At 45.2% G+C, this 27,444-nt stretch overlaps 1 protein-coding gene across 12 annotated transcripts in view; it reads left to right on the forward strand.

The window, feature by feature from the left end:
* Positions 1-27,444, forward strand: part of micu3a (mitochondrial calcium uptake 3a) — a 250,731-nt gene that overhangs the window by 131,849 nt on the left and 91,438 nt on the right. For 6 of the 12 annotated variants that reach the window (XM_085970651.1, XM_085970576.1, XM_085970567.1 and 3 more), the window contains 3 exons: positions 12,979-13,053; positions 13,402-13,443; positions 19,969-20,067. In XM_085970651.1, coding sequence (XP_085826777.1) covers positions 12,979-13,053; positions 13,402-13,443; positions 19,969-20,067 — 216 coding nt within the window. The remainder of the gene's footprint in view (positions 1-12,978; positions 13,054-13,401; positions 13,444-19,968; positions 20,068-27,444) is intronic. The other 6 variants (XM_085970597.1, XM_085970667.1, XM_085970613.1 and 3 more) reach the window with 4 other exon arrangements.

Consider the following 27,444-nt stretch of genomic DNA (forward strand, 5'->3'; position numbering starts at 1 on the left):
GGGAGGTGATGCAGAGTTGCAGGTAGGTTCGAACCTGTCTCGTCGCCAATGTTGCGTCCGTGTATAATAAGACACAGACTGCGGAGAACAGTACAACAGGTGTTTACTCAACGTGGCTCACAGTGCAACTGATCTGTACAGATTACTACTCAGTGCTATATACATGTGTGGTCACCGCCGGTACTGCAGTATACATGAGCTGTAAAACATAGTTCCCCCCTTAAAGGTATATACATTACAGTTAATACCTACAGATAAACAGTGAGATGTATTCAAAGAATTATGACATAAAACCAGTAAAAACCCCACTTGTGTACTTAAGCAACTATGGCCAACAAATGAGGTAAGAAACAGTGTCAAGCTAAAACAAATGCATGGAAAAGTGGAAATCCAGCAGACTTGGAGAGTTATATAAAGCAACAGGAATACAACGAAAGTAATAAGGTGCAAAAAGGGTATATGAAAAATACTTGCAAGTGATATCAAAGCTCACTGCACAAGTTTTTATAAATATATTAAGAGAAGCAAAGTTCTAAAAGGGAAGGTGAGCCCATTAAAGACAGATGCAGGCAAAACTATAATGGACAACAGGGAAATGGCAGACTTGTTAATGTATCCATTTTCACAGTGCAGAAATAATACAGAATACTAGGGGCACAAGGGAACCTAAAAATGTCATGGGAACATATTTAATAAAAGTAAGAAACTGGAGAAAATAATGGGACTTAAGATCGGCAAATCTCGAGGACCTGATTTCCACCTCGGTATCAAAAGAAATAGAAGAAATTACATATGCATTGATCAAACTTTTCCAAAGTGCTCTACATTCAAGAATTGCGCCTGTGGATTGGAAAATTGCAAACGTCACTCCATTATTTAAGAAGGAAGGAAGGGAGGGAGAGAGAAACCAGGTAACTATAGAACTATGGCCTAGAAATTCAGTTGCGTTCGCCAGCCATTAACGCCATAAGAGGGGTAGATTTCCAGCGCTAGGCACTTAGCGCCCGGGCGCAGGCCGGTCTGCGCCAACGCCCAACTTCAGTTGACATTTAGCGCCGGCGCAAAGTGTTTGCGCCCGCTCAGCTGCGCGCACAGCTTATGACATCATTTCGTCGTGCAACGCTGTTTGTGCGCCCCAAACCGGAAATTCAGTGGCGCCCGCCCAATGTGGGCGTGGCGCTGTTAAGAACTGTGAAGTGGAACGCAGCAGAGGCCCTGCGGGCCTCGGGGAGCGCTAATTAAAGGGCACTTACACTGAACTATAAAGGCCAGCCATTTTGCTGCAATGACTTTAGTGCTTTGGATTTCTGGACAGAGACCAAGGAACAGACCTTACTGATTTGGGACAACATAGGAGAGGTATTTTTGGCTTCTGGCCAGAGCTTGGAAATTTGACTCTTTGTGATTTCACTGTTTGCAAGTTTATTATGGGGGCTGCATGGGGTTCCAACCCTCAGTTCCAGCATTATGTGCGAAGGGCTCGCAGACGCTGTGTGAGAGGGCCAGCCATGCCTAGACGCAGAGGGGCCATCAGGCGTCGGCAACGTAGGCCTTACCCACTCAGGGAATACCGGCAGCAGGTGTCCTATCTCACCATGACTGCCGCGCATTGTGTTAAGAGGCTGCGCTTCAGAAGGGAGGTGGTTGCAGAGGTCTGCCAGCTGCTTCACAGAGATCTGCGTCCAGAGCTGATGTGCAGGACGTCTCTGTCGGTGGAAGTGAAGGTCACGGTGGCTCTGAACTTTTATGCAAGCGGCTCCTTCCAAGCCGCTGCTGGGGACATAGCGAACATCTCCCAGTTCGCCGTGCATTGCTGCATCCGGCAGGTCACCGATGCCCTTTTCGCAAGGAGACACCAATTCATCTCCTTCCCCATGACCCTAGAGAGGCAGGAGCAGCGTGCAGTCGGTTTTGCCAGGATCGCCGACTTCCCCATGGTGCACGGCGCCATTGACTGCACGCATGTGGCTATGCGGGCACCTATCGACAATGCCGAGGATTACCGCAACCGGAAGGGCTACCATTCCCTCAATGTACAGCTGGTGTGTGACCACAGGCAGCGCATCCTAGCTGTCAATGCCCACTTTCCAGGAAGCAGCCACAATGCATTTATCCTGCGCCAGACTACTGTGGCTGACATGTTCGAGGCACAGCCTCCACCAAGGGGATGGCTTATTGGGGACAAGGGCTACCCTTTGTGCACATGGCTCATGACCCCGCTCCGCGCGCCCAGGACCCCTGCGGAGGAGGCATACAACGAAAGCCATCAAGCCACAAGGAACATCATAGAGCAAACGATTGGCGTCCTCAAGCAACGGTTCCGCTGCCTGGATCGATCCGGCGGATCTCCACAGTATTCGCCGGATAGATTCTCCCAGTTCGTCGTTGTTTGCTGCATGCTGCACAACCTGGCTATCCGCAGGACTCAGGCACTGCCACCTCACGTTGGGCCACCACCTCAGGAGGACGAGCAGGAGGACCATGAGGAGGAGGAGGAGTACCAGCCCAGAAGGGAGCCCCAAGGGCCGTCCGCCGGCGGCTTATTGAACGACACTTCTAGGCTCCCTGTCAGGGAATGGCTTGTGGCAATGAACGCACCTGAATGCAGCCGCTCCGCAAGCCCTCAGCCGGTTAACTCAACAACCACTTGAAACATGACACCTGGACAAGCTGAATAAATAAAAAGCTTTATTTAACAAACTCAGGGCCCTTCCCACATGAAACACAAAAACAGACAAGACCCCCAAAAAACAGTGAAAAACATATCTCACTCCCACAACCTGGGGAGGAGTAACAAAACTTGTCAATCCAATTGGCCTTCATCTTCGGCCTTTCCAAAATAAGCCCCCCCCCGCCTCCAGAACACAAACACCCCCATATAAAAAAAACAGTTGCCGACACCCTCTACTTGGTGTGCCGAGAGGGTGAGTCCTTGTGCAGGCTTCTCCGGCCCCTGCCCGACCTGTTGCTCCGCCTCAACCTGGGCCCTGTGGGTGTTGGAAGGCTGGGGGGAAGGCTCCTGAGGGCCACAATGCGTAACGGCAGATGCCCTTGGGGGTCGGCCTAGACGAGGTCCGGCCCTGGAGGGTCCGGCTGCTGACTGCTGCAGCTGTGGCTGGGCAGCATCAGTCTCTGCAGCAGCTCGTCGCACCTTGGCTGGGGGAGTGGCAGTGGTGGCTGCAGCAATGGGGGCAAGCTGGCTGATGCCAGGCGCTCGCTGGTCGCCAGAGACACTGGCACTCGGCCGGGCTGGCACTGCAGCAAGCGCAGCAATCTGGTGGAGGCCAGACCGCTGTGCTGCAGCAGGGCGGCGGGTGCCCTGTCGATGCTTCCATGACACAGCGAGTGTGGCAGAAGTGAGTGCCCGAACTGCCCTGTTCTGTGCCCGCATCAGATCAGCCAGTGTCTGCACGGCACCACTCACGAACTCGCGACTCGCGTCCTGTGCTGCCGCGAGTTGGTCGACACCCCTGGCCTGTGCTGCCGCGAGTTGGTCGACACCCCTGGCCTGTGAGTCCCCGAAAGCGGCCACACTATGAGCCAGGGACTCGATGGCCTGAGGCAACTGTCCCACAACCCCCATGAACTCGTTGTGGCGCCGCTCGGAGGCCGCGGACATTTCATCAAGGAGGCGCACCTCCAGTCCGGAGACGGTCCTCGCCCAGGAGGGCGGACTCTCCATCTGGGGAGAAGGCCGCCGAGCTGCCCGACCCTTCCCGCGTGCCTGGACGCCACTGGGCCCAGGAGCTACACCCCCCTGCAACACTTCCCCCCCCCCCCCCCCCCCCCCCCCCTCTGGGGAGAAGGCAGCCATGCTGCCCGACCCTTCCCGCCTGCCTGGACGCCACTGGGCCCAGCAACTGCCCTCCCCTGCAACACTTCCCCCCCCCCCCTCTGGGGAGAAGGCAGCCGTGCTGCCCGACCCTTCCCGCCTGCCTGGACGCCACTGGGCCCAGGAGCTGCACCCCCCTGCAACACTTCCCCCTGGCTCTCCTCCAGGCAAGACGTGTCCCCTCCATTGCCATCCCCTGGCGCGGATGTGGGTTCCCCCGATGTGCCGCCTTCCTCTTGGTCCTCGTCGTCCTCCTCTTCCGAGGGACTGGCACTCTCAGCTTCATGGACCTCCTCCTCACCAGCTGAAAGCAGGAAGGCACAAGAGTAGCTTTAGAGTGAGGACAGGGCGTCAGCGAGGGAGGCATGAGTGGTGGCATTATGCGCATTGGTCGGACAGTGGCAAAGGATGTAGATCTGATGCGCAAGGGGAACGAGAGAGGTCCAAACGGTCATGTCCTTACCATTGGGGCCCAGCACAGGGTCGGCATCTCCAATAGCAACGGGGCCAACCACCCGGCCACGCACGAGTCGAGCCACGCGCTCCTCCAGGTCACTGAGCTCCTGGAACTGGCCACGGCCTCCCCCGGTGACATTCCGGCTCTTCATATTCTTGGCCAGCTTGGCCTGCAAGAGAAAGGACAGCCTCTAAGTACAGTGTGTTGCCCTGTTGTTGTCTGCACTGCCTCCCATGGTCGAATAGCATGGCCAGTGTGGTGCCCTGTTGTTGTGTGCACAGCCTCCCATGTTCGAATAGCTTGGCCAGTGTGTAAAGTGCAGAAAGTGCTATTGATGATCATGCCAGTGCCATAGCTGCGGGAGGAGGGATGGCCATTAGGCCTTTGAGGTCCCTTTGCCCATAATGTGAGGTGCACATGCAAGGATGAGGAGGACACTGGAAAGGGTACTCACCCTGACCATCCGAGTGAGGTCGTTGTACTTGTTGCGGCATTGGTCCGCACTCCTGGGGACATCGCTGGTGGATGACACCCTGTGGGCGATTTCCCTCCAGGCTCTCCTGTACTTCCTCCTGGGAGCCTTCTTGCCACTGTTCGGGCACAAGATCTCTCTTCTCTTTTCAAAAGCCTTAAGCAGCACCCTCAAAGCATGCTCTGAGAAGCGCTGCGCTCGTTCACGGGCCTTCTGCATGGCTTCAGGCGCTATTTGGGTCCACCAGCAGTGTTCAGGCCTAGCTGCAGGGCTCCACTATCCAGGGCGTGGCAGCAGACAAAGTCGACCCTTCCCCCTTTAAGAGCTGGCCGGCGTCAGGGTGTCTGCTGTCAATCAAAACATGACCGCACCTGCGCTGCGCCCGGCCTCGGCGTTATCAGTCCGCACCGCCGGCTTAGCGCCTAAAGATAGGAGTGCAACGCCAGTTTCAGCGCTCGCCCAAACTCCTTGGCCAAATCTACTGAATTTCGGCGAAGTGGCCTACACTTTCCGGCGGGCGCTAACTTTAGCGCCCGCCCGACTTTAGCGCCCCAGAAGTGGCGCGACTGAATTTCTAGGCCTATATGTTTATCATCAGTTGTGAGGAAGTCACTGGAATCGATCAACAGGGACAAAGTGACTGAGCACTTGGACAGGTCTCTGTCAATATGAGAGTCAGCACGGATTTGTGAAAGGTAGGCCACGGCTGACTAATCTAGTTAAATTTTTTTGAGGAGGTCATTAGCATGGTGGATGGGGCGTATCTATAAATGTCATCTCTATGGACTTCCAATACACATTTGATAAGGATTGACGAGATTATCAGCAAAACTGAGAGCACATGGAATTGGAGGTAACCTTGTGATATGGGTTGGTAATTGATTGGGAGGTGAAAGACAGACAGTAGGGATAATGGGTTCGTTGTCTGGTGGTATGTGACAAGTGGTGTTACCCAAATGTCTGTACCAGGGCCTCAGCTTTTCACCATATATATTAATTACTTGGATGAAGGAATAGAGAGTTGTATATCCAAGTTTGCAGAATACACTATGTTAGGGGGCACAGTAAGTTGTGTAGTTGGGAGGAGGAAGTTACAAAGGGACATACATAGACAGACTAAGTGAGTGGGCAAAACTGGCAGATGGAGTTCAATATGGGGAAGTGTGAGGTCATCCAATTTGGTTCTGAGAAAGACGATTAGGAATATCTTAATGGTGAGAGGCGAAGAACAAAGGGATTTAGGTGTCCATGTGCACAAATCACTAAAAGCTAGTGCACAGGTACAAAGAGAACTAAAAAGATAATGGAATGTTGGCATTTATCTCAAGGGTGTTGGAATACAAAGTGAGAAAGTGATGCTTCATTTGTACAGAGACTTGGTTAGACCCCATCTGGAACACTGCGTTCATTTTTTGGCACTGCACCTCAGGAAAGATATATTGGCTTTTGGAGGAGGTGCAGCACAGATTCACTAGAATTTCACCAGGGCTTAAAGGGTTCATAAACTTGGTTTGTATTCCCTTGAGTTTACAAGATTAAGGGGTGATCTAATTGAGGTGTTTAAAATGATAAAAGGATTTGATTGGGTAGATACAGAGAAACTATTTTCTCTGGTAGCGGAATCAAGAACAACCATCCACAAGAACAATCGTGCACAATCTTAAAATTAGCTAGGCCAGCTCGGAGTGAAATCAGGAAGCATTTTTTCACAGTGAGGTTGTGGAAACATAGAAACATAGAAGATAGGAGCAGGATTAGGCCATTTGGCCCCTCGAGCCTGCTCCGCCATTCAATGCGATCATGGCTGATCATCCAAATTCAGTACCCGGTCCCTGCTTTCTCCCCATACCCCTTGATCCCTTTAGCCTTAAGAAATATATCCAACTCCTTCTTGAATATATTTAATGAATTGGCCTCTACTGCCTTCTGTGGTAGAGAATTCCACAGGTTCACCACTCTCTGGGTGAAGAAATTCCTCCTCATTTCTGTCCTAAATGGCTTACCCCTTATCCTTAGACTGTGACCCCTGGTTCTGGACTCCCCAACCATCGGGAACATCCTTCCTGCATCTAGTCTGTCCAGTCCTGTCAGAATTTTATAAGTTTCAGAGATCCCCTCTCATTCTTCTAAACTCCAGCGAGTATAAGCCCAATTGACCCAATCTCTCCTCATACGTCATTCCTGCCATCCCAGGTATCAGCCTGGTGAATCTTCGCTGAACTCCTTCCATGGCAAGAACATCCTTCCTCAGATAAGGCAACCAAAACTGCACACAATACTCAAGATGTGGTCTCACCAAGGCCCTGTACAACTGCAGCAAGACATCTTTGTTCCTGTACTCAAACCCTCTCGCTACGAGGGCCAACATACCATTTGGCCAACATGGAAAATTAAAACTTTCTTCCCCAAAAGGCTGAGATCAATTGACCTTTGTTCAGAAAGGATATTGAGAAAAGGCAGGTAAATGGAGTTGAGGTACTTCTTCAGGCTCCTTCTGCTGAGTGGCCTACTCCTGTTTTAAAACTTCCAACAGTCAGTCTTAAGAGCAGATTGGCAATTATACTGGAATACCTTCTTTCCTCCCAAGAAGTAGGGAATTAGGTGACCTTGCAAGATCGGGAGGGGATAGAAGCCCATGCGCAATGATCGGGAGTGGGGATAAGCCTGTGGGCAAAGATTGGGAGGGGGAGAAGCCTGTTGCGAGATCAGGATGGTGGAGAAGCCTGTGGCAAAGATTGGAAGGGGGAAGAAGGCTGTGAGCAGAGATCGGGAGGGGGGAAAAGTCTATGAAGAGTTCGGGATGGGGGAGAAGCCTGTGGAGAGATCGGGAGGGGGGGGGAGAAGCCTGTGGAGAGATCGGGAGGGAGGTAGCCGCCGAGGCTTCCTTGTGATACCCAGAGGAGCACTCCTGCCCCTCTATTAGCTATTTTAAACTTATCTTCTGGCCCGTCATCCATCTCCAGTCAGGTCTGCCTGCTGGGGGAGCAGTCAATTCCCCCCTTCTCAGGCCTTCAGCTAAAATTGCAGATTGGGTCCTGATGTCATCACCAGACCCGATCTGCATATTTAAAATAGGACCCCACTTCTTGCCTGCTCAAAAGAGCAGGTTAATATCGGGACATGGCGGGAAGGCAGTGGCATTAGAGGGGGTGAGTAACTCGCCTTATTTTAACTGCCCCCCCCCTCAATTTCTGCCAGGCGGAAGCAATTAAAATCAAGGCCAATATTTCTAAAAGAGAGCTAGCAATGTGCTCAGGAGCAATTACTTTGAAGATTTAATTAATGGAAGTAGGATGTAGGGGAGAAAAACAATTTTAACAACAGCTTAATAGAAGGTATTGATTGAAATAAAAAAAATATCGAGCTACAAAAAGAATTGGTAGTGAGTTGTGGAAAAACCCTTTCACCTCTGGAGCTTGGGTTTAAATCTTGCCCAGATTGATTGGACATAAACTGGCTGAAAGGATATTAAGTGAAAGTGGTTAAGCCTGAGGAGTAGCTTCTAAGTTAATCATCAGCTTGTGGAACAAACTGCCATCGGGTGCAATTCAGAAAATTCAGAATGGCATTATATCGATTACTGATTCAGCTAACTAGTGAGATACAGGGTTGAGATTTTTTTTTAATGGTATTGGCCTTGGAACAGAATTGTGATGAGTGGTATGGGTGATATACATGACTATATTGTCATTCCTACGTTCTCTTGAATTAACAGTCTTAATATAATTTAATGTTTAATTTAGCAGCATAAGAGATTTCCTGTGTGGAGCACCAAAGTGGAAAATCTCCCTTAACGTTTGTATTTTTACTCAGGACACAAGAATGACTGATATGACAGGTAGACAATCTAACATTGGTGCAAGTAGGTAGGGGTCTTCTGAAGCTAGTATTAGGGGCAGCATAAAACAAGCTTCACTGTACACATTTCCATCCTATTCAGGGCAGTAGAGGCAAAAACATTGGGGCTGTTCAAAATACAATTGAATGCTATGATGGGAGAGATAGGATATTAGAGGGATGTTTCAATGGCCTCTTGTTTCTTAAGTTCTCCCTACCATGTACAATCTATCCTGTTTTGGGTCTATTCCACTTATTTAATATCTTGCAAGAATGTTATTCATAAATATCACTGATAGAACAAAACTATAAAATTCTTATCCATCTCCTCCTTTCCACCACTCAATCTCTGGACTGGAGCTATCATTTCCAGTGAAATTTTTGATCATCTCACTATATTACCTATAATCTCCAGTCTTGTTCCCAACAAGTTAATTATCGAGGTCCTTTCTGAAGGAGCTAGTTGAAAAGCATCAACTGCTTGGCTGGGAATATGTTCCATAAACTTATCACTCAATGAAAAGTGATTTCTTCTAATCTCTAGGTTTGATATTTCTAAGGATACATTTATGCTGCAACTTTAATGTTGCAGTAACACTACAATGACAAGATAACAACCAACTCCGTTTGTATCTGTAACACACTCCAGATTCCTGATGGCCGCCTAAAACAGTGGTGTTAGATACCTTAAATATGTAAATAAAGGCATACTGCTTGTTTTAGGTCCCCCCGCAGAAATGTTATTGTGATGAGCGGGACAGGAGTTGGGACTATTACACTCAAGATTCTTAAGCAGGAGCTGCGACTGCTAACTAAAGTCACCCCCCCAGGATTTATCTTTGGTCTGCTGCCAGCGAGGCAAGTGGCCTAATGTTTATGTTTCTCATATGCGTAAGCTACCTGTAAAGGCGCGGTAGGTGCTGGCAGCTCACACACAAAATGTTGAGGGCCAAAGCCCAATTTGGAATGACCTTGGGTTTCTCAGTTGGGGTGCATGCTGTTTGTGCAGCGATGTGTCTGAGTCCGAAAACAGGCCCAGGTGGATTTCTACCCCATTAAATCATCATTTTTTCCATGAAAATGTTTTCAGGTTAACTGGTTTATAATTTCCAGTCTTGTGTCTCTTTTTTTTTAAATATCAAAACATTAGGGGGGGAAAATTTGGTTGATTAGCCCCAAGCAACTAGTGCTCGGGCGCGGCGATGTTTGCGCCGCTCGCGAAATTGACCAGACATTTTGCGGCGGCGCTAAACACTACTGCCACGATCTCCTGCGCCCACAGATTGTGATATCAGTCGAGCATGCAACGCCCCGGTAGCGCCCCAGACTGGATATTGAGTGGCGCCCCTGCCTTTCCGCCTGCCGCTAGCAACGACAGTTGGAGGGGAACGTTTTGCAGTCGGGAAGGGACTGGGGGAGCGCTATTTAAAGGTGGCCGCTTCCTGCTTTTTTTTTGCCGGTGACATTTTTGCACCACGCATTCTGAGACACGTCTGGAGAGATTCAACGCTGTGAGAAGGAGTTTTGGGTACTGAGCAGCACTTTGCAGGTTCATTTTGATTTGACCTTCCTTGCATCGATTTAGAAGAGACTATGGGGGCTGCACTCTGAGATCTTTCCCTGGGCCTCTCCATTATTCTTTCCAGCAGAATTGATGTACAGGTCTCTCCAGGCCAAGATTCAAGGCTGCAATGAGCAGGTTGTGGCTGGAGAGCAAGATCGACCTTCCCCTTTAAGAACTGGCCAGCGCCAGTGTGTTCCATTGCTAACTGACATCATATGAGCTTCGCCAGCGCTCTGAGGTAGCGCCTCGCTCCTTGGTGTTAGCGCCTTAAGTGAGGTGTATAGCGCCTGATTTAGCGCTCAAATCACCTCCAGCGGCGCTAGAGGCCAAGTTTGCAGTCGGAGGCGATAATTAGAGCCAAGCACTAAACTTTGCGCCTGGACGATAATTGTGCCCCAAACGGGGCGATACCGAATTTCTCCCCCCAGGTATCTTCCAGGTAGACTTTTATGTAGACTGTTTCTCAATCAATGCCAATATTCCCTTGAGTATAGAAGATTAATGGGTGATCTGAGGTGTTTAAAATGATAAAAGGAGTCAATTAGATAGATAGAAACTATTTCCTCTGGTGGGGGAATCCAGAACAAGGGGACACGATCTTAAAATTAGAGCTAGGCCATTTAGAAGTGAAATCAGGAAGCACTTTTTTTACACAAAGGATAGTAGAAATCTTGAATTCTAGCTCCCAAAAGCTGTGGATGCTGGGGGAATTGGAACTGAGAGCGATAGATTTTTGTTAGGGAAGGATAAATGGAGTTGAGGTACAGATCAGCCATGATCTAACAGGCTCGAGTGGCTGAATGGCCTACTCCTGTTCCTAATAAATTATAAGTCTTACGAAACTCTGGTGGTGCTGCTGATGGCACATCTGTTTTAGCAAGATTTTCTTTTTGTTAGCCATGCGTGGAAGCCCATCACTATGCTTGAGACTTTCCAAATCAAACCGGAGAAATCCACCTCAGCAGATTTTCTATTTGTTCAACATGGAGTTCACGCTTTCTCCCCATTGGAACACGCTTCACTTTCCTAAGCTCAGAAATTTTAGACACATATCTCTAGTACTAACGCTTAGTGACCCCCAGTCCTGTAGAGGTACTGCTGGAGTTTAACTGGTTAGACCCATGCTACTTACCACCTCTGCATTGGTAAAGTGTCTCACTGTTTGTCCAGGTAGAATCATCTTAATGTTTGCAAGATTATCTGGAGCAGACTGGGAAGACTTTGGGCCCTGCTTATAGGTTTGCCACTCCAGGAACTATAAGTGAGCCAAACTGACTGGTGAATAATCAACAGTACCCTAAAATACTGTAAACCTGTCTGGTTCATGTATCAGATTACTGCATCTGCCACAGAGGATCAACTCTGTTCAAATTTCCCATTTGGAACCAACTAAAACCCAAAAACTACTCTGATTATTTATTTTATTCTTCTTCCTCCTCCTCCTCTCCCCCCCCCCCCCCCAAACACACACAGCCTAAATCCAAGGAAGATAGTCAGTTAGCTGTTAGACAACTGACAAAGTTTGAGCCCTAACTTGGCAGACAGCAGACACCAGAAATTCCTCCTGAGTGGCACAGTGTGCAATACAACTCACTATAAAATATGTAAGCACATTTCCACCACTCTCCTGACCTCAACCTGCTCGGACACCATACCCCATCAAACCATGGTTCTACCTGTTTGAAGTGCAGAGCTTCAGCAGAACCCAAGACAGATGGGCTATATTCATATAGCTAGCTTAGGAATTTGGCACCAACTGCACCAAAAGGCTAGCATCCCCTTTAAGATGCTGAGCAACAAATTGATGTAAGCCGGAGCTCTCCTTCCTTGCAGTCATTTCAACTTCTTATCACAAATCCACGTTGTGGTTTGGTCTTGAATCTTGCACATGTTAGTGAGATAGTCTATCTGTTACTTCAGATACCTTCTAGTCTTTCTATGTTATCTGTATAAGATGAATTCCAGACATTTTTTTCCTTCCTTTAAAATCTAAAGCAAGTATTAAATGAGTTTAAAAATCAAACTTATTCAGAGCTTCAATTTACTTAATGTTAAAACTATTACCCACCAATACTTCTCTGTGCAGTGAACAAATGCTATTTGCACAAATGTAAATCTTAAGGTTATACACCATATTACCTGTATTCCAAACCCTTTTGCAACTGGAAGCACGTGGGGTGAACCAGCTCTGTTTACCCAAAACGAATAAACCGAATAATTTGGCCGAGCCAAACTTGTGAAAAGAGAGTTTATACATGTATAACTCTCGGAACAAATGCCGTGTTCATCACATTACAACATTTAGGATTTTTTTTAAATGTCCTGTCTTGATGTAGGGATGGGTGTAGATAACTGGGTTTTCAGTTGATTAACTGTACTTACATCATAGAAGTGTCAACATTTAGCGATCAATTTAACAAGAAATCTTTTGGTCTAGATTGGGACCATCAGTAAATATTTAACTACAATAAATGCTATAAAAGACACAGGAAAAGTGATATTAGAATTATAAATGGGTATGATTACCACATTTTACCAAGAGACAAGTCCACATATAACTAGTTGGTTATGTTGGCTGTCTTATAAATAATCTTCAAAACTAATTTGCTTTGCAGCTTGCTTCATTTGTAAACTCGTGTGGTTACTGTAACATTATTGACTTTTTCTATGTTGATTACAATGGCAGTTCCATAGAGTCAGGTTTAAAAGTAGGTTTCAAGATGGTCTTTTTAACTTCATGTGAACTTAGCTGTTAATAGTATTACATGTAAATATAATTTTGGATGCATTGTAATTCTCCATTAATTTTATTGTAGCTTCAGGAAATTTTTAGAAGGAAAAATGAGAAACGCGGGAGAAGAGGTGATGATGAGGAAAAGTCTGCACAGGTGGTAAGCACATACATTACTTGTTTTTTTGATCTGTGAGGAAGGTGGCTATTTAAAAATGATATCAACACCAGCTTAACCTTAATAGTATCACTTTCGTAATGTTAATTTATCTTCAAAAACCTAGCTGTTTCAAATATAAATCATATTTAACAGATCAAGGCTCTAGAATAAAAAGAGAAAGTACTAATATTAGACCTAGGGGTTCAATTCTATTCTGCCTGTCTGGTGTAATCTGAGAATGTGCTAGTGTGACTGATTGGATGTTCTAATTGCTTTGTCTTTCCTTTTCCTTTTTCTCATTTGCTGACTACAATCTGTAATTTGACACCACACCATATGACATGTAAGAATCTGCAACTTTTTGGTTATCAATATGCTCCTACTCACAGTGTATGTATTGTTCCTTCATTATATCTAGAATATTAAATTGTGCAGGATGCATTGTAGTAGCGTACCGCTTGAGCATCAAAATATAACGTGAAACTTGATTAACAACATGCAGTACTCCAAATCTATCCTTTAGTTTCAAAGTATTTGAACTCTACTTTACAATTTTCGATATAATACATCTATAGAAAATAAGTTCTGCATAAGCTCTGATGAACATGGTAAACTAAATTCTGTATTTAAAAGATTGAACTGAATTGTTGAATTCTAACTTTTCCTATAATTATTCACAAAAAAGTGCAATAACACTTGTATACCTTTCAAAGATTATGGTTGGGTCTGATAACTATGTAAAGGATAATGAAATCATTATGTAACGGAGCTGGTTAATAGTAAACTTCCAGTAAATGCCATTGAGAGTGCATTTATAAGATGAAAAGAGTGTTTTGATCATATGTTGGGGAGGTGAAAAACTGGATCAAGTAAAGATGGGGAAATCCCAGTGCCTGAGGAAAGTAATCTGAGCCAGATATTCCATTTGCATTTTCACCACATTGAGCAGATGGGAAAGATAAAAATTGTATACGTGCAAGTTTAACAAAGAAACAAAATGGTAATTATTTCAGATCTATATTTTATATAAAAAGTCTCCATACATTTTCAAACATCTCATCGTATCAGGTAACCATGTGACATTTCATGTACTTATCAGCAATATGGTTATCAGGGACCAGTTACCCATTCTGAGCCTGACTCTGCAAACAGACAGACTCACCCACCCAGACAATTTCAGTGATGAGCCAACTATACTACTCTCACCTTGAGCTAGTTTCTCCTTTCCTGGACTCCTTCCCAATGGGTCACCTCAGTGTAGAGCTGTCATTGCCACAGTGTAAGGCAGCACCAGCTTCCCTTGACTCCTCACCTGGCCTTCTCCATCATTGTCTGGGTCTCTCCTCTTGTCATCTGTGCTCCCTCTCAGCTCCAGGCCCTGGCATCTCCATTCCTTCTCAGCCCCACTGGCAGCCTCTCTGCTCCGTTCCAGCCACAGGCCCACTTGTTTCTCTTTGTACCATACATGTTGCAGTAGCTTCTAGGCTTGCCCATAATCCAGTGCATCAGTGACAGGAAGATCACCAGCCAACAGGAGAAGTACATGACAACCTATGGCAGGAAGATCCATATTGCAGCCCGTTTGCCACATGTGACCCACAAGTCCCGGCAGTCTGCCTACAAAGCCCAGGCAACTCAGTTCTATTTGCACTTGCATTACTTCTGATTTGTCATGTTTACATTTCATGGGCGTGGAGGTTTGGAGACCTGTTCTTGGAGCTATTGTCTCATTGGTGAAAAATCCTAAATCAGAATACCAGGATCTGTTATTATCTGCAGTTTAAGGTATTTGCAAATTAATAGGAACAATGATTTATACCTTAGAGCCTGCAAGGCTCTATGGTATATGCCTAAGTGCTACAAAGACAAAACGCTTGGAGACTCTTTGCTTAGACCCTGGTGTCTACTTCCTTCTGGTTTGAGCCCCAATCTCTTCACTCCTTTATAGTCATAGACCGTGTTCTCCCCACTCTCTTCTGGTCTGAGCCCTCTGATTTCTTTCTCATCTTACTGTATTACAGCAACTCCTAGATGGGCCAGTACCAACTGGATCCGTTATTGTAGTTCCAGCAGTATGTGGATCACAACCCAGGCCTCCTGCTAGGACATGGTCAGATGAGATTTCTGCATCTAGCTTCTGTCAGAGGAAAAGAAATGAATAAGAAACCTAGAGAAAAAGTGTAAGATATATAGGCGGGAGACAGAAAATCTTAGATTGAAAGGCAGAGCACCACGGAGAGAATGACAGACATACAAGAGAGAGGAGATGGGGAAGAAGAGACTTACAGAAATAGGGAAAAGTAGGAAAGACTCAAGACAAATACAGAGAAAGGAAGACAGACTAGAAAGACAAAATTAGGACCGAGATGGAACGAATTAATGCATTTGTGCATGAGACGAACAGAGACATGAATACAGGAACAGTGAATACAATGGGGATAACCAGTAATTTGACAATTATTTTGATTTAAAAGTTATACTATATATAACAATTAATTAATTCTAATTCTTTATATGCTTTAAAAGCTCAAAGCAATAAATATATGTTCAAGTACATTTAATGTCAGTCATCATTATTTAGTTTTATTATTTTATGAAAATTACTGAAGTTTTTCTTTTATGCCAAAAGACTTGACATGGATGCCATTGTTAGTGCTAGAGGTTTTGAAGCCAATGTTGGCCCTAAAATGTTCCAATTTCCACACCTTTGTCTCATCTCCTTAGTCTTGTCTGATATATTTGTGTTCCATACCTAACAGCATATAGAATACATATGATGGCACCTTATTTGTCCAGTTAATTTTGAATCTGGGAAAGTGAGCCCAGATTCTTGTGTGAAGGGAGAAGAATAAACATAGATGGTCTAAAAAAAAATCTCAAAGGGGAATTAATAGAACAAAGTTAATTTTGACACTTTTTGTTAAGATCAAGGAAAATAGTGGCTTATTGGAAGACTGACAAGTCCTGTTCATAAATAACTCCCCAAATTACACTCTCATGCATATATCATAGCTATATTCTTGCCATATATAGTGTTTTTTTTATTTAAAAGCACACTCTCCTTTTAAATTCTCTCCACCATGAAGCGTTCCTGGGACAAGAGAACCTATCGCAATAGGAAATCCACAAGAGTGATCAAGTTCTTTGCTTCCTTCCTCCATCCCACATGCTTGTCTCTTTGACAGCCTAGCAGAAATGCAGAGCTTTCCATTTGGAGAATAACAATCAAAACATGTATCCTACCACTCTGGTACAGTGGCCGCGATTTCGCCGACCAAGGCAGGTCCAGGGTGGCCGGGGTCGGTGTCGCGGTCCCAGCCCGCTGCCTATTGTAGCCCACACACTCCAAATGATTTTACGTTAATAGGGCTTGTTTACCCTGCCCTGTGAGGTTCCCAGACTATTAAGAAGCTGGTCTGATGATGTCATTTGATGATGTGCCATCAGCCGGTTTCCTTAAAGGGGCCATGTCCAAATTGATCTTGACAGTTCTGCTGTCAGTGTTCTACAGCATTGAGGTGCTGTAAACACTGACGAGCACTGCACAAAGCTGATGCTTATGGAGGGAGTCACAACACACAGGGAGATTGTCTTCCCTTCCCATGGGTGGAAGAGACCTCCCCAGGAGATCAACGCAGCCTGATTGCACATCGCACAGGAGGGAACAAGCAGGGATGTTGTCAGGAGGACCAGGATGCAGTGGCACAAGCCTTTCAATGATCTGAGTACATCACGAAACGTTACTGCCAAGCCACACTCAACTTCATCTTGCTGTGCCACTCATCACATCCCCATCATTCTGCCTTCCCTACCCTACTCCTGCACATCTTTACTCACACCAACTTACCTTGCACCTCCACCCATCCCTCTCTAGCTACATTATCACTTCCCCATCTCACTAGCCACTCCTCACACTCGCCCTCATCCTACTGCAAGCATATGAACTAACAACACACAAGGGTAGGCACTTGGGTGGTTTAGCCAATGTTCATGTAAATTTTCTGTTCATGTGTTGTCAAACATTGAAATCTTTATTTTCAACACTTTCCCTTATTGGACAGATCTGTGCTCACCTTTGGAAGTGTCTTAGTGAGTTCCAGTGAATGTTGAGACATAACTTCCCCCTCTCCCCAATTGTGATGAGTGTGAAAGGAATGGCTTGGACATTCTTCTCTTCTTAGGCAGTCCCTCGGAACCGAGGATGACTTGCTTCCACATTAAAAATGAGTTTGCAGGTGACTGAGGAGTCCAATGCGGGACCTACAGTCTCTGTCACAGGTGGGGCAGACGGTGATTGAAGGGGTGGGTGGGGTGCTTGGGTTGACGTGCGCTCCTTGTGCTGCCTGCGCTTGGCTTCCGCTTGCTCCCGGCGAAGAGACTCGGTGTTCGGTGCCTTCCCGGATGCTTCTACTCCACTTTGTGCGGTATTGGGCCAGGGATTCCCAGGTGTCGGTGGGGATGTTACACTTTTTCAAGGAGGCTTTGAGGGTGTCCTTGGAGCATTTCCTCTGCCCACCTGGGGCTCTCTTGCCGTGTCGGATAAGATGCCTGTGCATGAATTCTTTTAACGTGGGGTGGCTGTTGCACACCAGCTACCATATGGGCTTGACAGAGCAAGGTCTTGGTCCAATGGCAAGGGGATCCAAGACAATTGGAGACCAGGCTCTGCTACAATGGCCTAGCACACACGCACAAACATACTCCTACTGTGGCTTAAACATTATAGCCATGGTGTGGAGATGCCGGTGTTGGACTGGGGTGAACATATGTAAGAAGTCACACAACACCAGGTTATAGTCCAACAGCTTTATTTGAAATCAGGTGACGAAGGAGCAGCGCTCCGAAAGCTTGTGATTTCAAATAAAGCTGTTGGACTATAACCTGGTGTTGTGTGACTTCTTACATTTAAACATTATAGGTATGCTTTATGGTGCTGGTGTGGGGTGGTGTCAACCTGGTGCATCATAGAAACATAGAAGACAGGAGCAGGAGTAGGCCATTCGGCCCCTCGAGCCTGCTCCGCCATTCAATGAGATCATGGCTGATCATCCAAATTCAGTACCCTGTCCCTGCCTTCTCCCCATATCCCTTGATCCCTTTAGCCTTAAGAAATATATCTAACTCCTTCTTGAATATATTTAATGAATTGGCCCCCACTGCCTTCTGTGGTAGAGAATTCCATAGGTTCACCACTCTGTGGGTGAAGAAATTCCTCCTCATCTCTGTCCTAAATGACTTACCCATTATCCTTAGACTGTGACCCCTGGTTCTGGACTCCCCGGCCATTGGGAACATCCTTCCTGCATCTAGTCTGTCTAGCCCTGTTAGAATTTTATAAGTTTCAATGAGATCCCCTCTCATTCTTCTAAACTCCAGCGAGTATAAGCCCAATTGACCCAATCTCTCCTCATACGTCATTCCTGCCATCCCAGGTATCAATCTGGTGAATCTTTGCTGCACTCCCTCCATGGCAAGAACATCCTTCCTCAGATAAGGCAACCAAAACTGCACACAATACTCAAGATGTGGTCTCACCAAGGCCCTGTACAACTGCAGCAAGACATCCTTGTTCCTGTACTCGAACCCTCTCGCTACGAAGGCCAACATACCATTTGCCTTAACCGCCTGCTGCACCTGCATGCTTACCTTCAGCGACTGGTGCACAAGGACACCCAGGTCTCGTTGCACTTCCCCTTCTCCCAATCTATTGCCGTTCAGATAATCTGCCTTCCTGTTTTTGCCACCAAAGTGGATAACCTCGCATTTATCCACATGATACTGCATCTGCCATGCTTCTGCCCAATCACCCAATCTGTCCAAATCATGTGGCAGCCAGGGTGTACAGCATCAAGTGAAGTAAATCTGGCCATGGTGATGCCATCGCTGGCCTCCCGGGCAGCAGTGTGGTCGGGTGCTGATGCCCTGTGTCCTGTGCAGCATCAGGTGGTTGCGGAGAAGGTTGGTATTGTTGTTGGTGTGCTTGGTGATGTTGGTGTTGGGACAGATCATTCAGAGGACCAAGGTGAGATTTTTTTCAAGGGCACCGATGTTGCTGGAATAGATGGCAGAAGCGATTTGTCAATGGTGAGAGATCTTGCTCCAAGGAGGTGACAGTGGATAGAGAGTTTACTTCAAACATTTCCAAACTGCATACAGCTCAAAAGTGTCTTCCAAGTCCTGAAGGCTCAAGCTTCTGACATTGGAAAGTGACCAGCTGTGAAATGGTAGCTTTCATACCACTTTTGCAGCTGTCACCTATTCACAGCAATGGGGAGACATAAGAACCCGACCTACTTACCTGACGTAATCTCTGAATGACGCGAACCTCATTTAAAAAAGTGGTAAAATAGAAATAGGCTGGCAAAATAATAGTTAACAAGCATTTAACTATCTTAAATGCCTCCCCCGCCGCTTGGTGTTGGGTCTGTTCTGAAATCGCAGACCCAACACTTTGGAAACTTACATGAAGGTGGGTTCGGAGCGGGCTCCCAACCCACTGTCAATCATTTCAATTTTGACAGCAGACACGCCTCCGAACCCGCCCTCTGAGCGCCGGCAAAATCGCGGCTAATGTGTTTGAACTACACAGCAGTTTATTGAAATATTAAATTCTGTCTCCATGAACTTGGCTGGGAAAGCAGCTTATTTAATTATGGACAATTGTATTATTTGCCCCCAGTTTTAATTTTCTTCTACGTGGTTGTACACAAAGAGAAGAAATAACAATCTGTGTTTAAAGTGTATGTGATATACTTAAAAACCTGTTTTTTTAGTTCGTATTTCCATTTCAAAATAATGAAAAAACAATTGATACTATAATTTGTTTAATTTATTGCTGTCTTGTATGGAACTTTCACTATACCTAGTTGATGATGTTGAACCTTACAACAATTATACCTTTTCAAAACTCTGCAGATGTTAAAAAAAGATCCCCCAGATCATACCACAGACCGAAGTTACTGGGATACACTGAGACGTAACACCAGCCAAGCACTCTTTTCAGACCTTGCAGAGGTACAGAACTATCTGTGAAGTCACAAAGCTGAAGGGTTTTATTAATTTATTTGTTTCAAATGCATTTTACTTGGAATGTATTTATACTGTCATTTCTTTGTTTTGCAAAGCACAAATGGCAGTACAACTATGAAGTCAGGTTCCAAGACTTGAGGGCTATGCAATATAGTGGCTATATTACTAGGCTAGTAATCAAAAGTCTGAACTAATAACCCAGAGAATCAAATCCCACAATGGCAGTTTGGGAATTTGAATTCATTTTTTTTTTTTGATAATAAAAAGCTGGTATAAGCAAAAGCATGAAGCTGTTGGATTGTCATAAAAACCCAACTGGTTCATTACTGTCCTTTAGGGAAGGAGACCTACTGTCCTTCCAGTCTGGCCTATAAGTGACTCCAGCTCCACACCAACATGATTGACTCTTAATGGCCTTCCTAAGTGGCCTAGCAAACCAGTCAATTATATCAAACTGCTACTCAGCAGTTTAAGAAAAAGACCCACCATCACCACCGTCTCAGGTCAACTAGGGATGGACAGTGTAATAATACCTATATTTAAGAAGGGGAATAGAACATGTCCAGGGTATTATAGACCAGTCAGCTTAACTTCGGTGGTAGGAAAAGTGGAATCCCTACTAAAGGAGAGACTAGAAGAACATCTAGAAACGATAAGTATAGTAATGAATAGTCAGCATGTATTTCGAAAGGGAAAATCTTGCTTGATCAACTTTATTGAATTTTTTGAAGAGGTAACAGAGAGAGTAGACAATGGTAATGCAGTAGATGTAATTTATCTAGATTTTCAAAAGGCCTTCAATAAGGTATCACATAATAGATTAATGAATAAGGTCAGAGAATGCGAAGTAAGGGGACAAGTAGTAGAATGGATTGCTAGTTGGCTTCAGGACAGAAAGCAGAGAGTAGGAGTAAAGAGTAGCTATTCACAGTGGCAGAAGGTGGGTAGTGGTGTTCCACAAGGATCAGTGAATGGACCACTGCTGTTCACAATTTACATTAACGATTTAGACTTTGGAACCAAAAACACAATTTCTAAATTTGCGGATGATACCAAATTTGATAGTCAATACTGAGGAGGACTGCAACAAATTACAGGAGGACATTAATAAACTTGCAGAATGGGCAAATAATTGGCAAATGAAATTCAACACATATAAATGTGAGCTATTACATTTTGGCAGGAAGAATAGGGGGTCATTTATCACTTAGAGGGTGCAAGTCTAGGTGGGGTAGAGGAACAAAGGGATCTCAGAGTACAAATACACAAATCACTAAAAATTGCGCCATAGGTTAGCAAGGCAATAAATAAAGCAAATCAAGCACTAGGGTTTATTTCTAGAGGGATAGAATTGAAAAGTAGGGAAGTTATGCTAAACCTGTATCGAACCTTGGTTAGACCGCAAAGAGTATTGCGTGCAGTTCTGGTCGCCATATTATAAAAGGGATACAGAGACACTGGAGAGGGTGCAGAGCAGATTCACAAGGATGATACCAGAAATGCGAGGATATACATATCAGGAAAGGATGAACAAGCTGGGTCTCTTTTTGAAAAAAGGCTGAGGGGTGACCTAATAGAGGTCTTTAAAATTATGAAAGGTTTTGATAGAGTGGATACAGTGAGAATGTTTTCACTTGCAGGGAAGAGCATGACTAGAGGCCATCAATATAAGATAGTCACTATGAAATCCAATATGGAATTTAGAAGAAACTTCTTTACCAAAGAGTGGTGAGAATGTGGAACTCGCTACCACAGGGAGTGGTTGAAGCGAATAGTATAGATGCATTTAAGGGGAGGCTGGACAAGCATATGAGGGAGAAGGGAACAGAGGCTAACGCTGATAGATTTAGATGAGGAAAGACGGGAAGAGGCTCGAGTGGAGCATAAACGCAGGAATGGACTGGTTGGGCCAAATGGCCTGTTTCTGTGCCGTATAGCCTATGTAATCCTGTGTAATAAATGCCAAACTTGCAAACAATGCCCACATCTCATGTTTAAAAAAGATCTGACTCCAAAATGCAATTATATTAGAAGCAACTCCATAATGCTCAAGCAGTTGGTTTAAATTTATAAACTTTTAAAAAATATAATGGTTTTTAGAGTTGGTGCTTCCCCCAAGTGCTCAAAACAGCCAAACCTTGATGTCTGAGAACAGAGTTCTGCATAAGCAAGCTTATATGCTTCCGATGAGCATTCTCATAGAAGTATGTGTGCAATACACAGCCTGTAGTATAATGGCAATCTTGCAGGCTGCAAACTATTCTCATAGCTACCAGCCGCATGTCAGTTTATCCAAAGCTTTAATCCCCTTTATTGTACTATTTATTTTAATTATAGCTTATGTATTTTATTCTTTCCACAATATGACGAGCACTTTTAGAATGTATTGGCTTTAGAAATGTTTATTTCCACTTGAGCGTTTTATTACATTAAAGGCACTATATAAATATATAAGTTGTTAATTACATTGTTGATGAGCATAGTATGAATTTCTCCATATGTATCATTACTGTGTGTTTAAAGTTAGATTTTGGTAAAGGAGTCACCTAGTACTTTTGGTGCTGTACCACGCAGTGGTAGAATATATGCTTCACTGTTGATTTAATAACGAAAGATCCCAAATCAGAGAGGTGCAAAGTGGAAAATTGGAGGCAAGTTACCCATCCTACTCGCTTACCGCCCAGTGACTATTGACAAAAAATAGTAACACCTTGGAGTCATACAAAAATCAGAGCTTGAACAGGGCTGGGCAAGACACTCAAAATAAATCTAAAATGCCTCCAAATAAGTATAAGTACTAGGATTAAAACTAATTAATATAGGACAAGCACTAATTAGAAACATAGAAACAGAGAAGATAGGAGCAGGAGTAGGCCATTCGGCCCTTCGAGCCTGCTCCGCCACTCAACGAGATCATGGCTGATCATCCAAACCCTAGCACCCGGTCCCTACACCGACAGCCATCCCACCCCTATCCCCGTAACCCCACGTATTTAATCCCCCCTAACACTAAGGGTCAATTTTTATCATGGCCAATCAACCTAACCCGCACATCTTTGGACTGTGGGAGGAAACCGGAGCACCCAGAGGAAACCCACGCAAACACGGGGAGAATGTGCAAACTCCACACAGACAGTCACCCGAGGCCGGATTTGAACCCGGGTCCCTGGCGCTGTGAGGCAACAGTGCTAACCACTATGCCACCGAAGTAATACCAATAAAGTAAATATACAGGAAACTCTCATTTAAACGGCACCTAAATATGCGGAATTCTCTATTAACCGGCAAAATTCTCGCTCCGAAAACAACACCTCAATAACTGGCAATGTGTCCGAGTCTGAGTCTCCCGCGGTGGCCGAGTTAGTCAGTGGGGGTAGTTCTCCAAACTGCCACTACTCGGCTTCTTGGCACTGTCGGAAGTCGGAACACCTCAAAACCCCTGTAACAGGAGTCTGACTCTCCCGCGCTGCCGGTAGTCTCTTCTGATCCGCCATTTTACAGGGGTACTGTGTGTCTCCTACGCTGCTGGTAGTCATTGCATTGCATTATGGAAATCCCAAAAGTTGGTCCAAGCAAAAGGAAGAGAGTGGTGTTAACTTTAAAACAGAAAATCGACATATGCCAATGCCTAGAAAGGGGAGAGAAGCGTATCAACATTATGAATGAATTCAAAATCGGTTCATCAACAATCTACGACATCAAATCGCAGAAGGATAAGCTGCTCAAGTTTTATTCAAGCTCGGAGACATCTAAGAGCGTAGAGAAACGGCGTACGCTTCGTAAGCCTAAGCTTGAAGAGCTGGATACCGTGCTTTGAGTGGTTTTCTCTTAAGTGTTCATAGGGTGTTCCGATTTCCGAACCCATGCTAATCGAAAAAGCGAAGGATTTCTACGCAAAGATGGAGCTCACTGACAAGTGTGCTTTCTCTGAGGGATGGCTAACGTGCTTCAAGATACGGCACGGGATACGACAACTCGATATTTCCGGGGAGAAGAAATCAGCTGATCACGATGCCACAGAAGAATACTGCGATTATTTCAATCGGATTGTGCGGCAACATGATTTGTCGCCAGCACAACTATACAATGCCGATGAAACTGGCTTATTTTGGAGGTTTTTGCCAGAATCAATGCTTGCTGGGGCTAGTGAGGCTAATGCTTCAGGTTACAAGAAAAATAAAGATCGTGTAACCGTGCTAACATGTGCAAACGCTGCTGGATCACACCGGGTTAAACTTCTTGTCATTGGGAAGTATAAAAATCCCCGTGCATTTGAAAATGTGAGGCACTTACCTGTTGAGTACAAAGCTCAAAGAAATGCTTGGATGGTAAGGAAATCTTTTCGAATTGGTTCCATCATATTTCTGTTCCATCTGTGAGGGAACATTTCTGTAGAATAGGGAAACCTGAAGATAGCAAATGCATTTTATTGCTTGATAATTGTAGGGCCCATCTGCATGAATCCGAGTTGGTTTCGGGAAATATTTTCACCATTTATTTGCCACCAAATGTAACTTCTCTCATACGACCCATGGACCAGAGCGTTATCCAAAATCTCAAGTGTCATTGCAAGAAAGACTTCCTACGTAAACTGATAAGCCAAGATGACAATATTCACGCATTTCAGAAGGAATACAATCTTAAAGATGCCATCTTTAATGCTGCATGTTCCTGGAACTTAGTGAAAGGTCACACTTTGAGACAAGCCTGGCGCAAATTGTGGCCTTCTGTAATGTTTGCTGAAGGTGGTTCTTCAGAGGAGGAATTTCATGGGTTCAATGTTCGTCCCAAGAGGAGTACAGTAATGGAAATGGCTGGTATGGTGAAAACTGTACACCCAGCAAACCCTCTACATCACCTCAGTGAAAGTGATATTGAGCAGTGGGTTGATGCAGGTAGAGAAGTTGCTGTTGTGCATATGCTAAGTGATGATGATATAATGGAGAATGTTTTGAATCCAAAGAAAGAAAAGGAAAGTGAGATGGAAAGTGAAGAGGATGAGATTTCTGAAGAGATGATGATTTCTTGGGCTAAAGCTGCAGAAGGATTTGCTTTATTCCTCAATTTTGCTGAAAGGCATCCTTGCTATTCTGCCCAAGAAGTTATGCACCTCTGTATTCTGCATTCCACCTTTCTACAAAAAAGGCAAGAGTCCACTAAGCAAGCAGATATCCGGGACATGTTTAGGAAAGCTTCCAAAAGAGTTGAAGCAGTGGAAGTGCCTGAAGAATCTGTTGAAGTGCATGATCCTGATGACCCAGCTGACATGGATATTCCTGATGAACCAGTTGACTTGGAATAAGTGTACAGTCAACCACAGTACTTTATACCGTACTGTACTGTTGTTTATAAGTTTTGTTTTACTGTTAAGTAATTAAAGAGTTATGGATTACCCTCAACTGGCAGTACTGTACTTAATCAAGCATCTTCCACCATCCATTTAACACAACATTCTGTAGGTGAGTACCCAATTATTGTATACTGCACATTTCTTTATTTTTTTTATTTTTCTTTGTTTAAAAATAGCCTCGGTAGATAACCCTCTCCATCATCTGGAAATTTTGATAAACCGGCAACACGTCGGTGCCAGATTAAAAAAAAGTTTCCTGTGTAAAGAAAATTATAACACTGAACCAGGGAAATAGCTCAAAATACTTAGAAATGTTTGTGCAACCTGGGTACAAAATCTGATGCAAAATATCAGTACCAATACTAAGGAGGCAGAGACAACGGGCTAGATTTTCGGGGCGCCATCAGGCGGGGTTTCAGGCATGTGGGGGGGGGGAAATCCCGAATTTGGGGGTCCCGACACCATCCCGCCCAAAACCCCGCCCCACGTAAGTTTCAGGGGCGGCGGGTACCCGCCCCGCACTGGGACCCGCCGAAACCAGGCGGGAAGGGATTAGTGCCAATTAACTGCCTGTTAACAGGTAGTTAACAGGCAGTTTTTAGCCTAATCCCTATTTTGAGGGGTTTCGTGTGGGTTTCCTGACGGCTCCAAACTACGCCAGGTTAGAGCAGGCGGGCCGTCGAGTTGGAGGGGTCGCGATGTCGGCGCTCAGGTGAGTGATGGGTGCATGAGTTTGGTGTGTCTAAAGTGTGTAAAGAACTTTTACTTACCTGTACTTACCTTAACGGCCTTTCTTCCTATAGGCGTTGGGAGTCCATCACTCAGCCGGAACTGAAAGCTGAATGGCTGCGATCTGTCAAAAGTGACAGCCTTCAGCTTTGAGGGCCGGTGAGAGTTCTAACTGAGTCTGTGCAGAATGACTCAGCTTAGAACTCAGAGTGTCAGTGTTTCACAGCTTCAAACAGCTGTGAGACACTGATATTTCATCTGTCAAGAACTCTTGACAGATGAAATTTCAGTCTGTGACGTCACCTGTTGCCGGGTGGCCCTTAATTGGCCTGCTGAGCCCGCTGGGCGGGCTCAACAAGGTCAATCAAGGGAAAATCGTGCGGATTGGCCAGCCGTTGAAGTAGGCAGGTCAAAAATCCGAAAGGGGAACTCCCGCCTTCTTCCCAACAGGTTCGGCAAAATCTACCCCCACGCATCTAGATCTGTAACATTTAAACAAAGAGCTGGGAAATTTGCAGGAACCAGGAAATCCTGCAGCAACAGAAGGGGAGAAAGATTGCATTAAAATAAATGTACCATCTTTACCAGTTGACTGTCAACATCACACAATAGTTAACAAGATAATTTTAAAAATTATTTTCCTCAGCCACGCATGCAGCTCCATGTTTTCATCCTGCCTTTTGCAGTTTTGTACTTGCTAAAAAGTACTGTCAAGTAAGTTGTTCCATATTTACCATTGTAAGATAACGGCAGATGATAGAGACCATGCAGGACGTATGGAACATATCAGATTTTCGAATTTCAGTTCTACATGTGCATAGGTCCCTGAAGGTGGCAGGACATATTGAGAGAGTGGTTAGCAAAGGCTATGGGATCTTGGGCTTCATAAATAGAGGTATTGAGTACAAAAGTAGAGAAGTTATGCTGAACCTTTATAAAACGCTGGTTAGGCCACAACTGGAGTATTGCATCCAGTTCTGGTCCCCACACTTTAGGAAAGATGTGAAGGCACTTGAGAGGGTACAGAGGAGATTTACCAGAATGGTTCCAGGGATGGGGGATCTTAGCTACAAGGACAGGTTGGTGAAGCTGGATTTGTTTTCATTAGAGCAAAGGAGGTGGAGGGGTGATTTGATAGAGGTATACAAGATTATGGCGGGTTTGGATAGGCTAGACGGGGAAAGGCTGTTCCCACTAGTTGATGGTACAAGGACTAGGGGGGCACAGATTCAAGGTTTTGGGCAAGAGATTCAGGGGGATGTGAGGAAAAAAAAATTTACGCA

This window comes from Somniosus microcephalus, chromosome 2 (genome assembly GCF_052327205.1).
Source record: "Somniosus microcephalus isolate GS21.2 chromosome 2, FLI_Smic_1.0, whole genome shotgun sequence".
Taxonomy (NCBI): domain Eukaryota; kingdom Metazoa; phylum Chordata; class Chondrichthyes; order Squaliformes; family Somniosidae; genus Somniosus; species Somniosus microcephalus.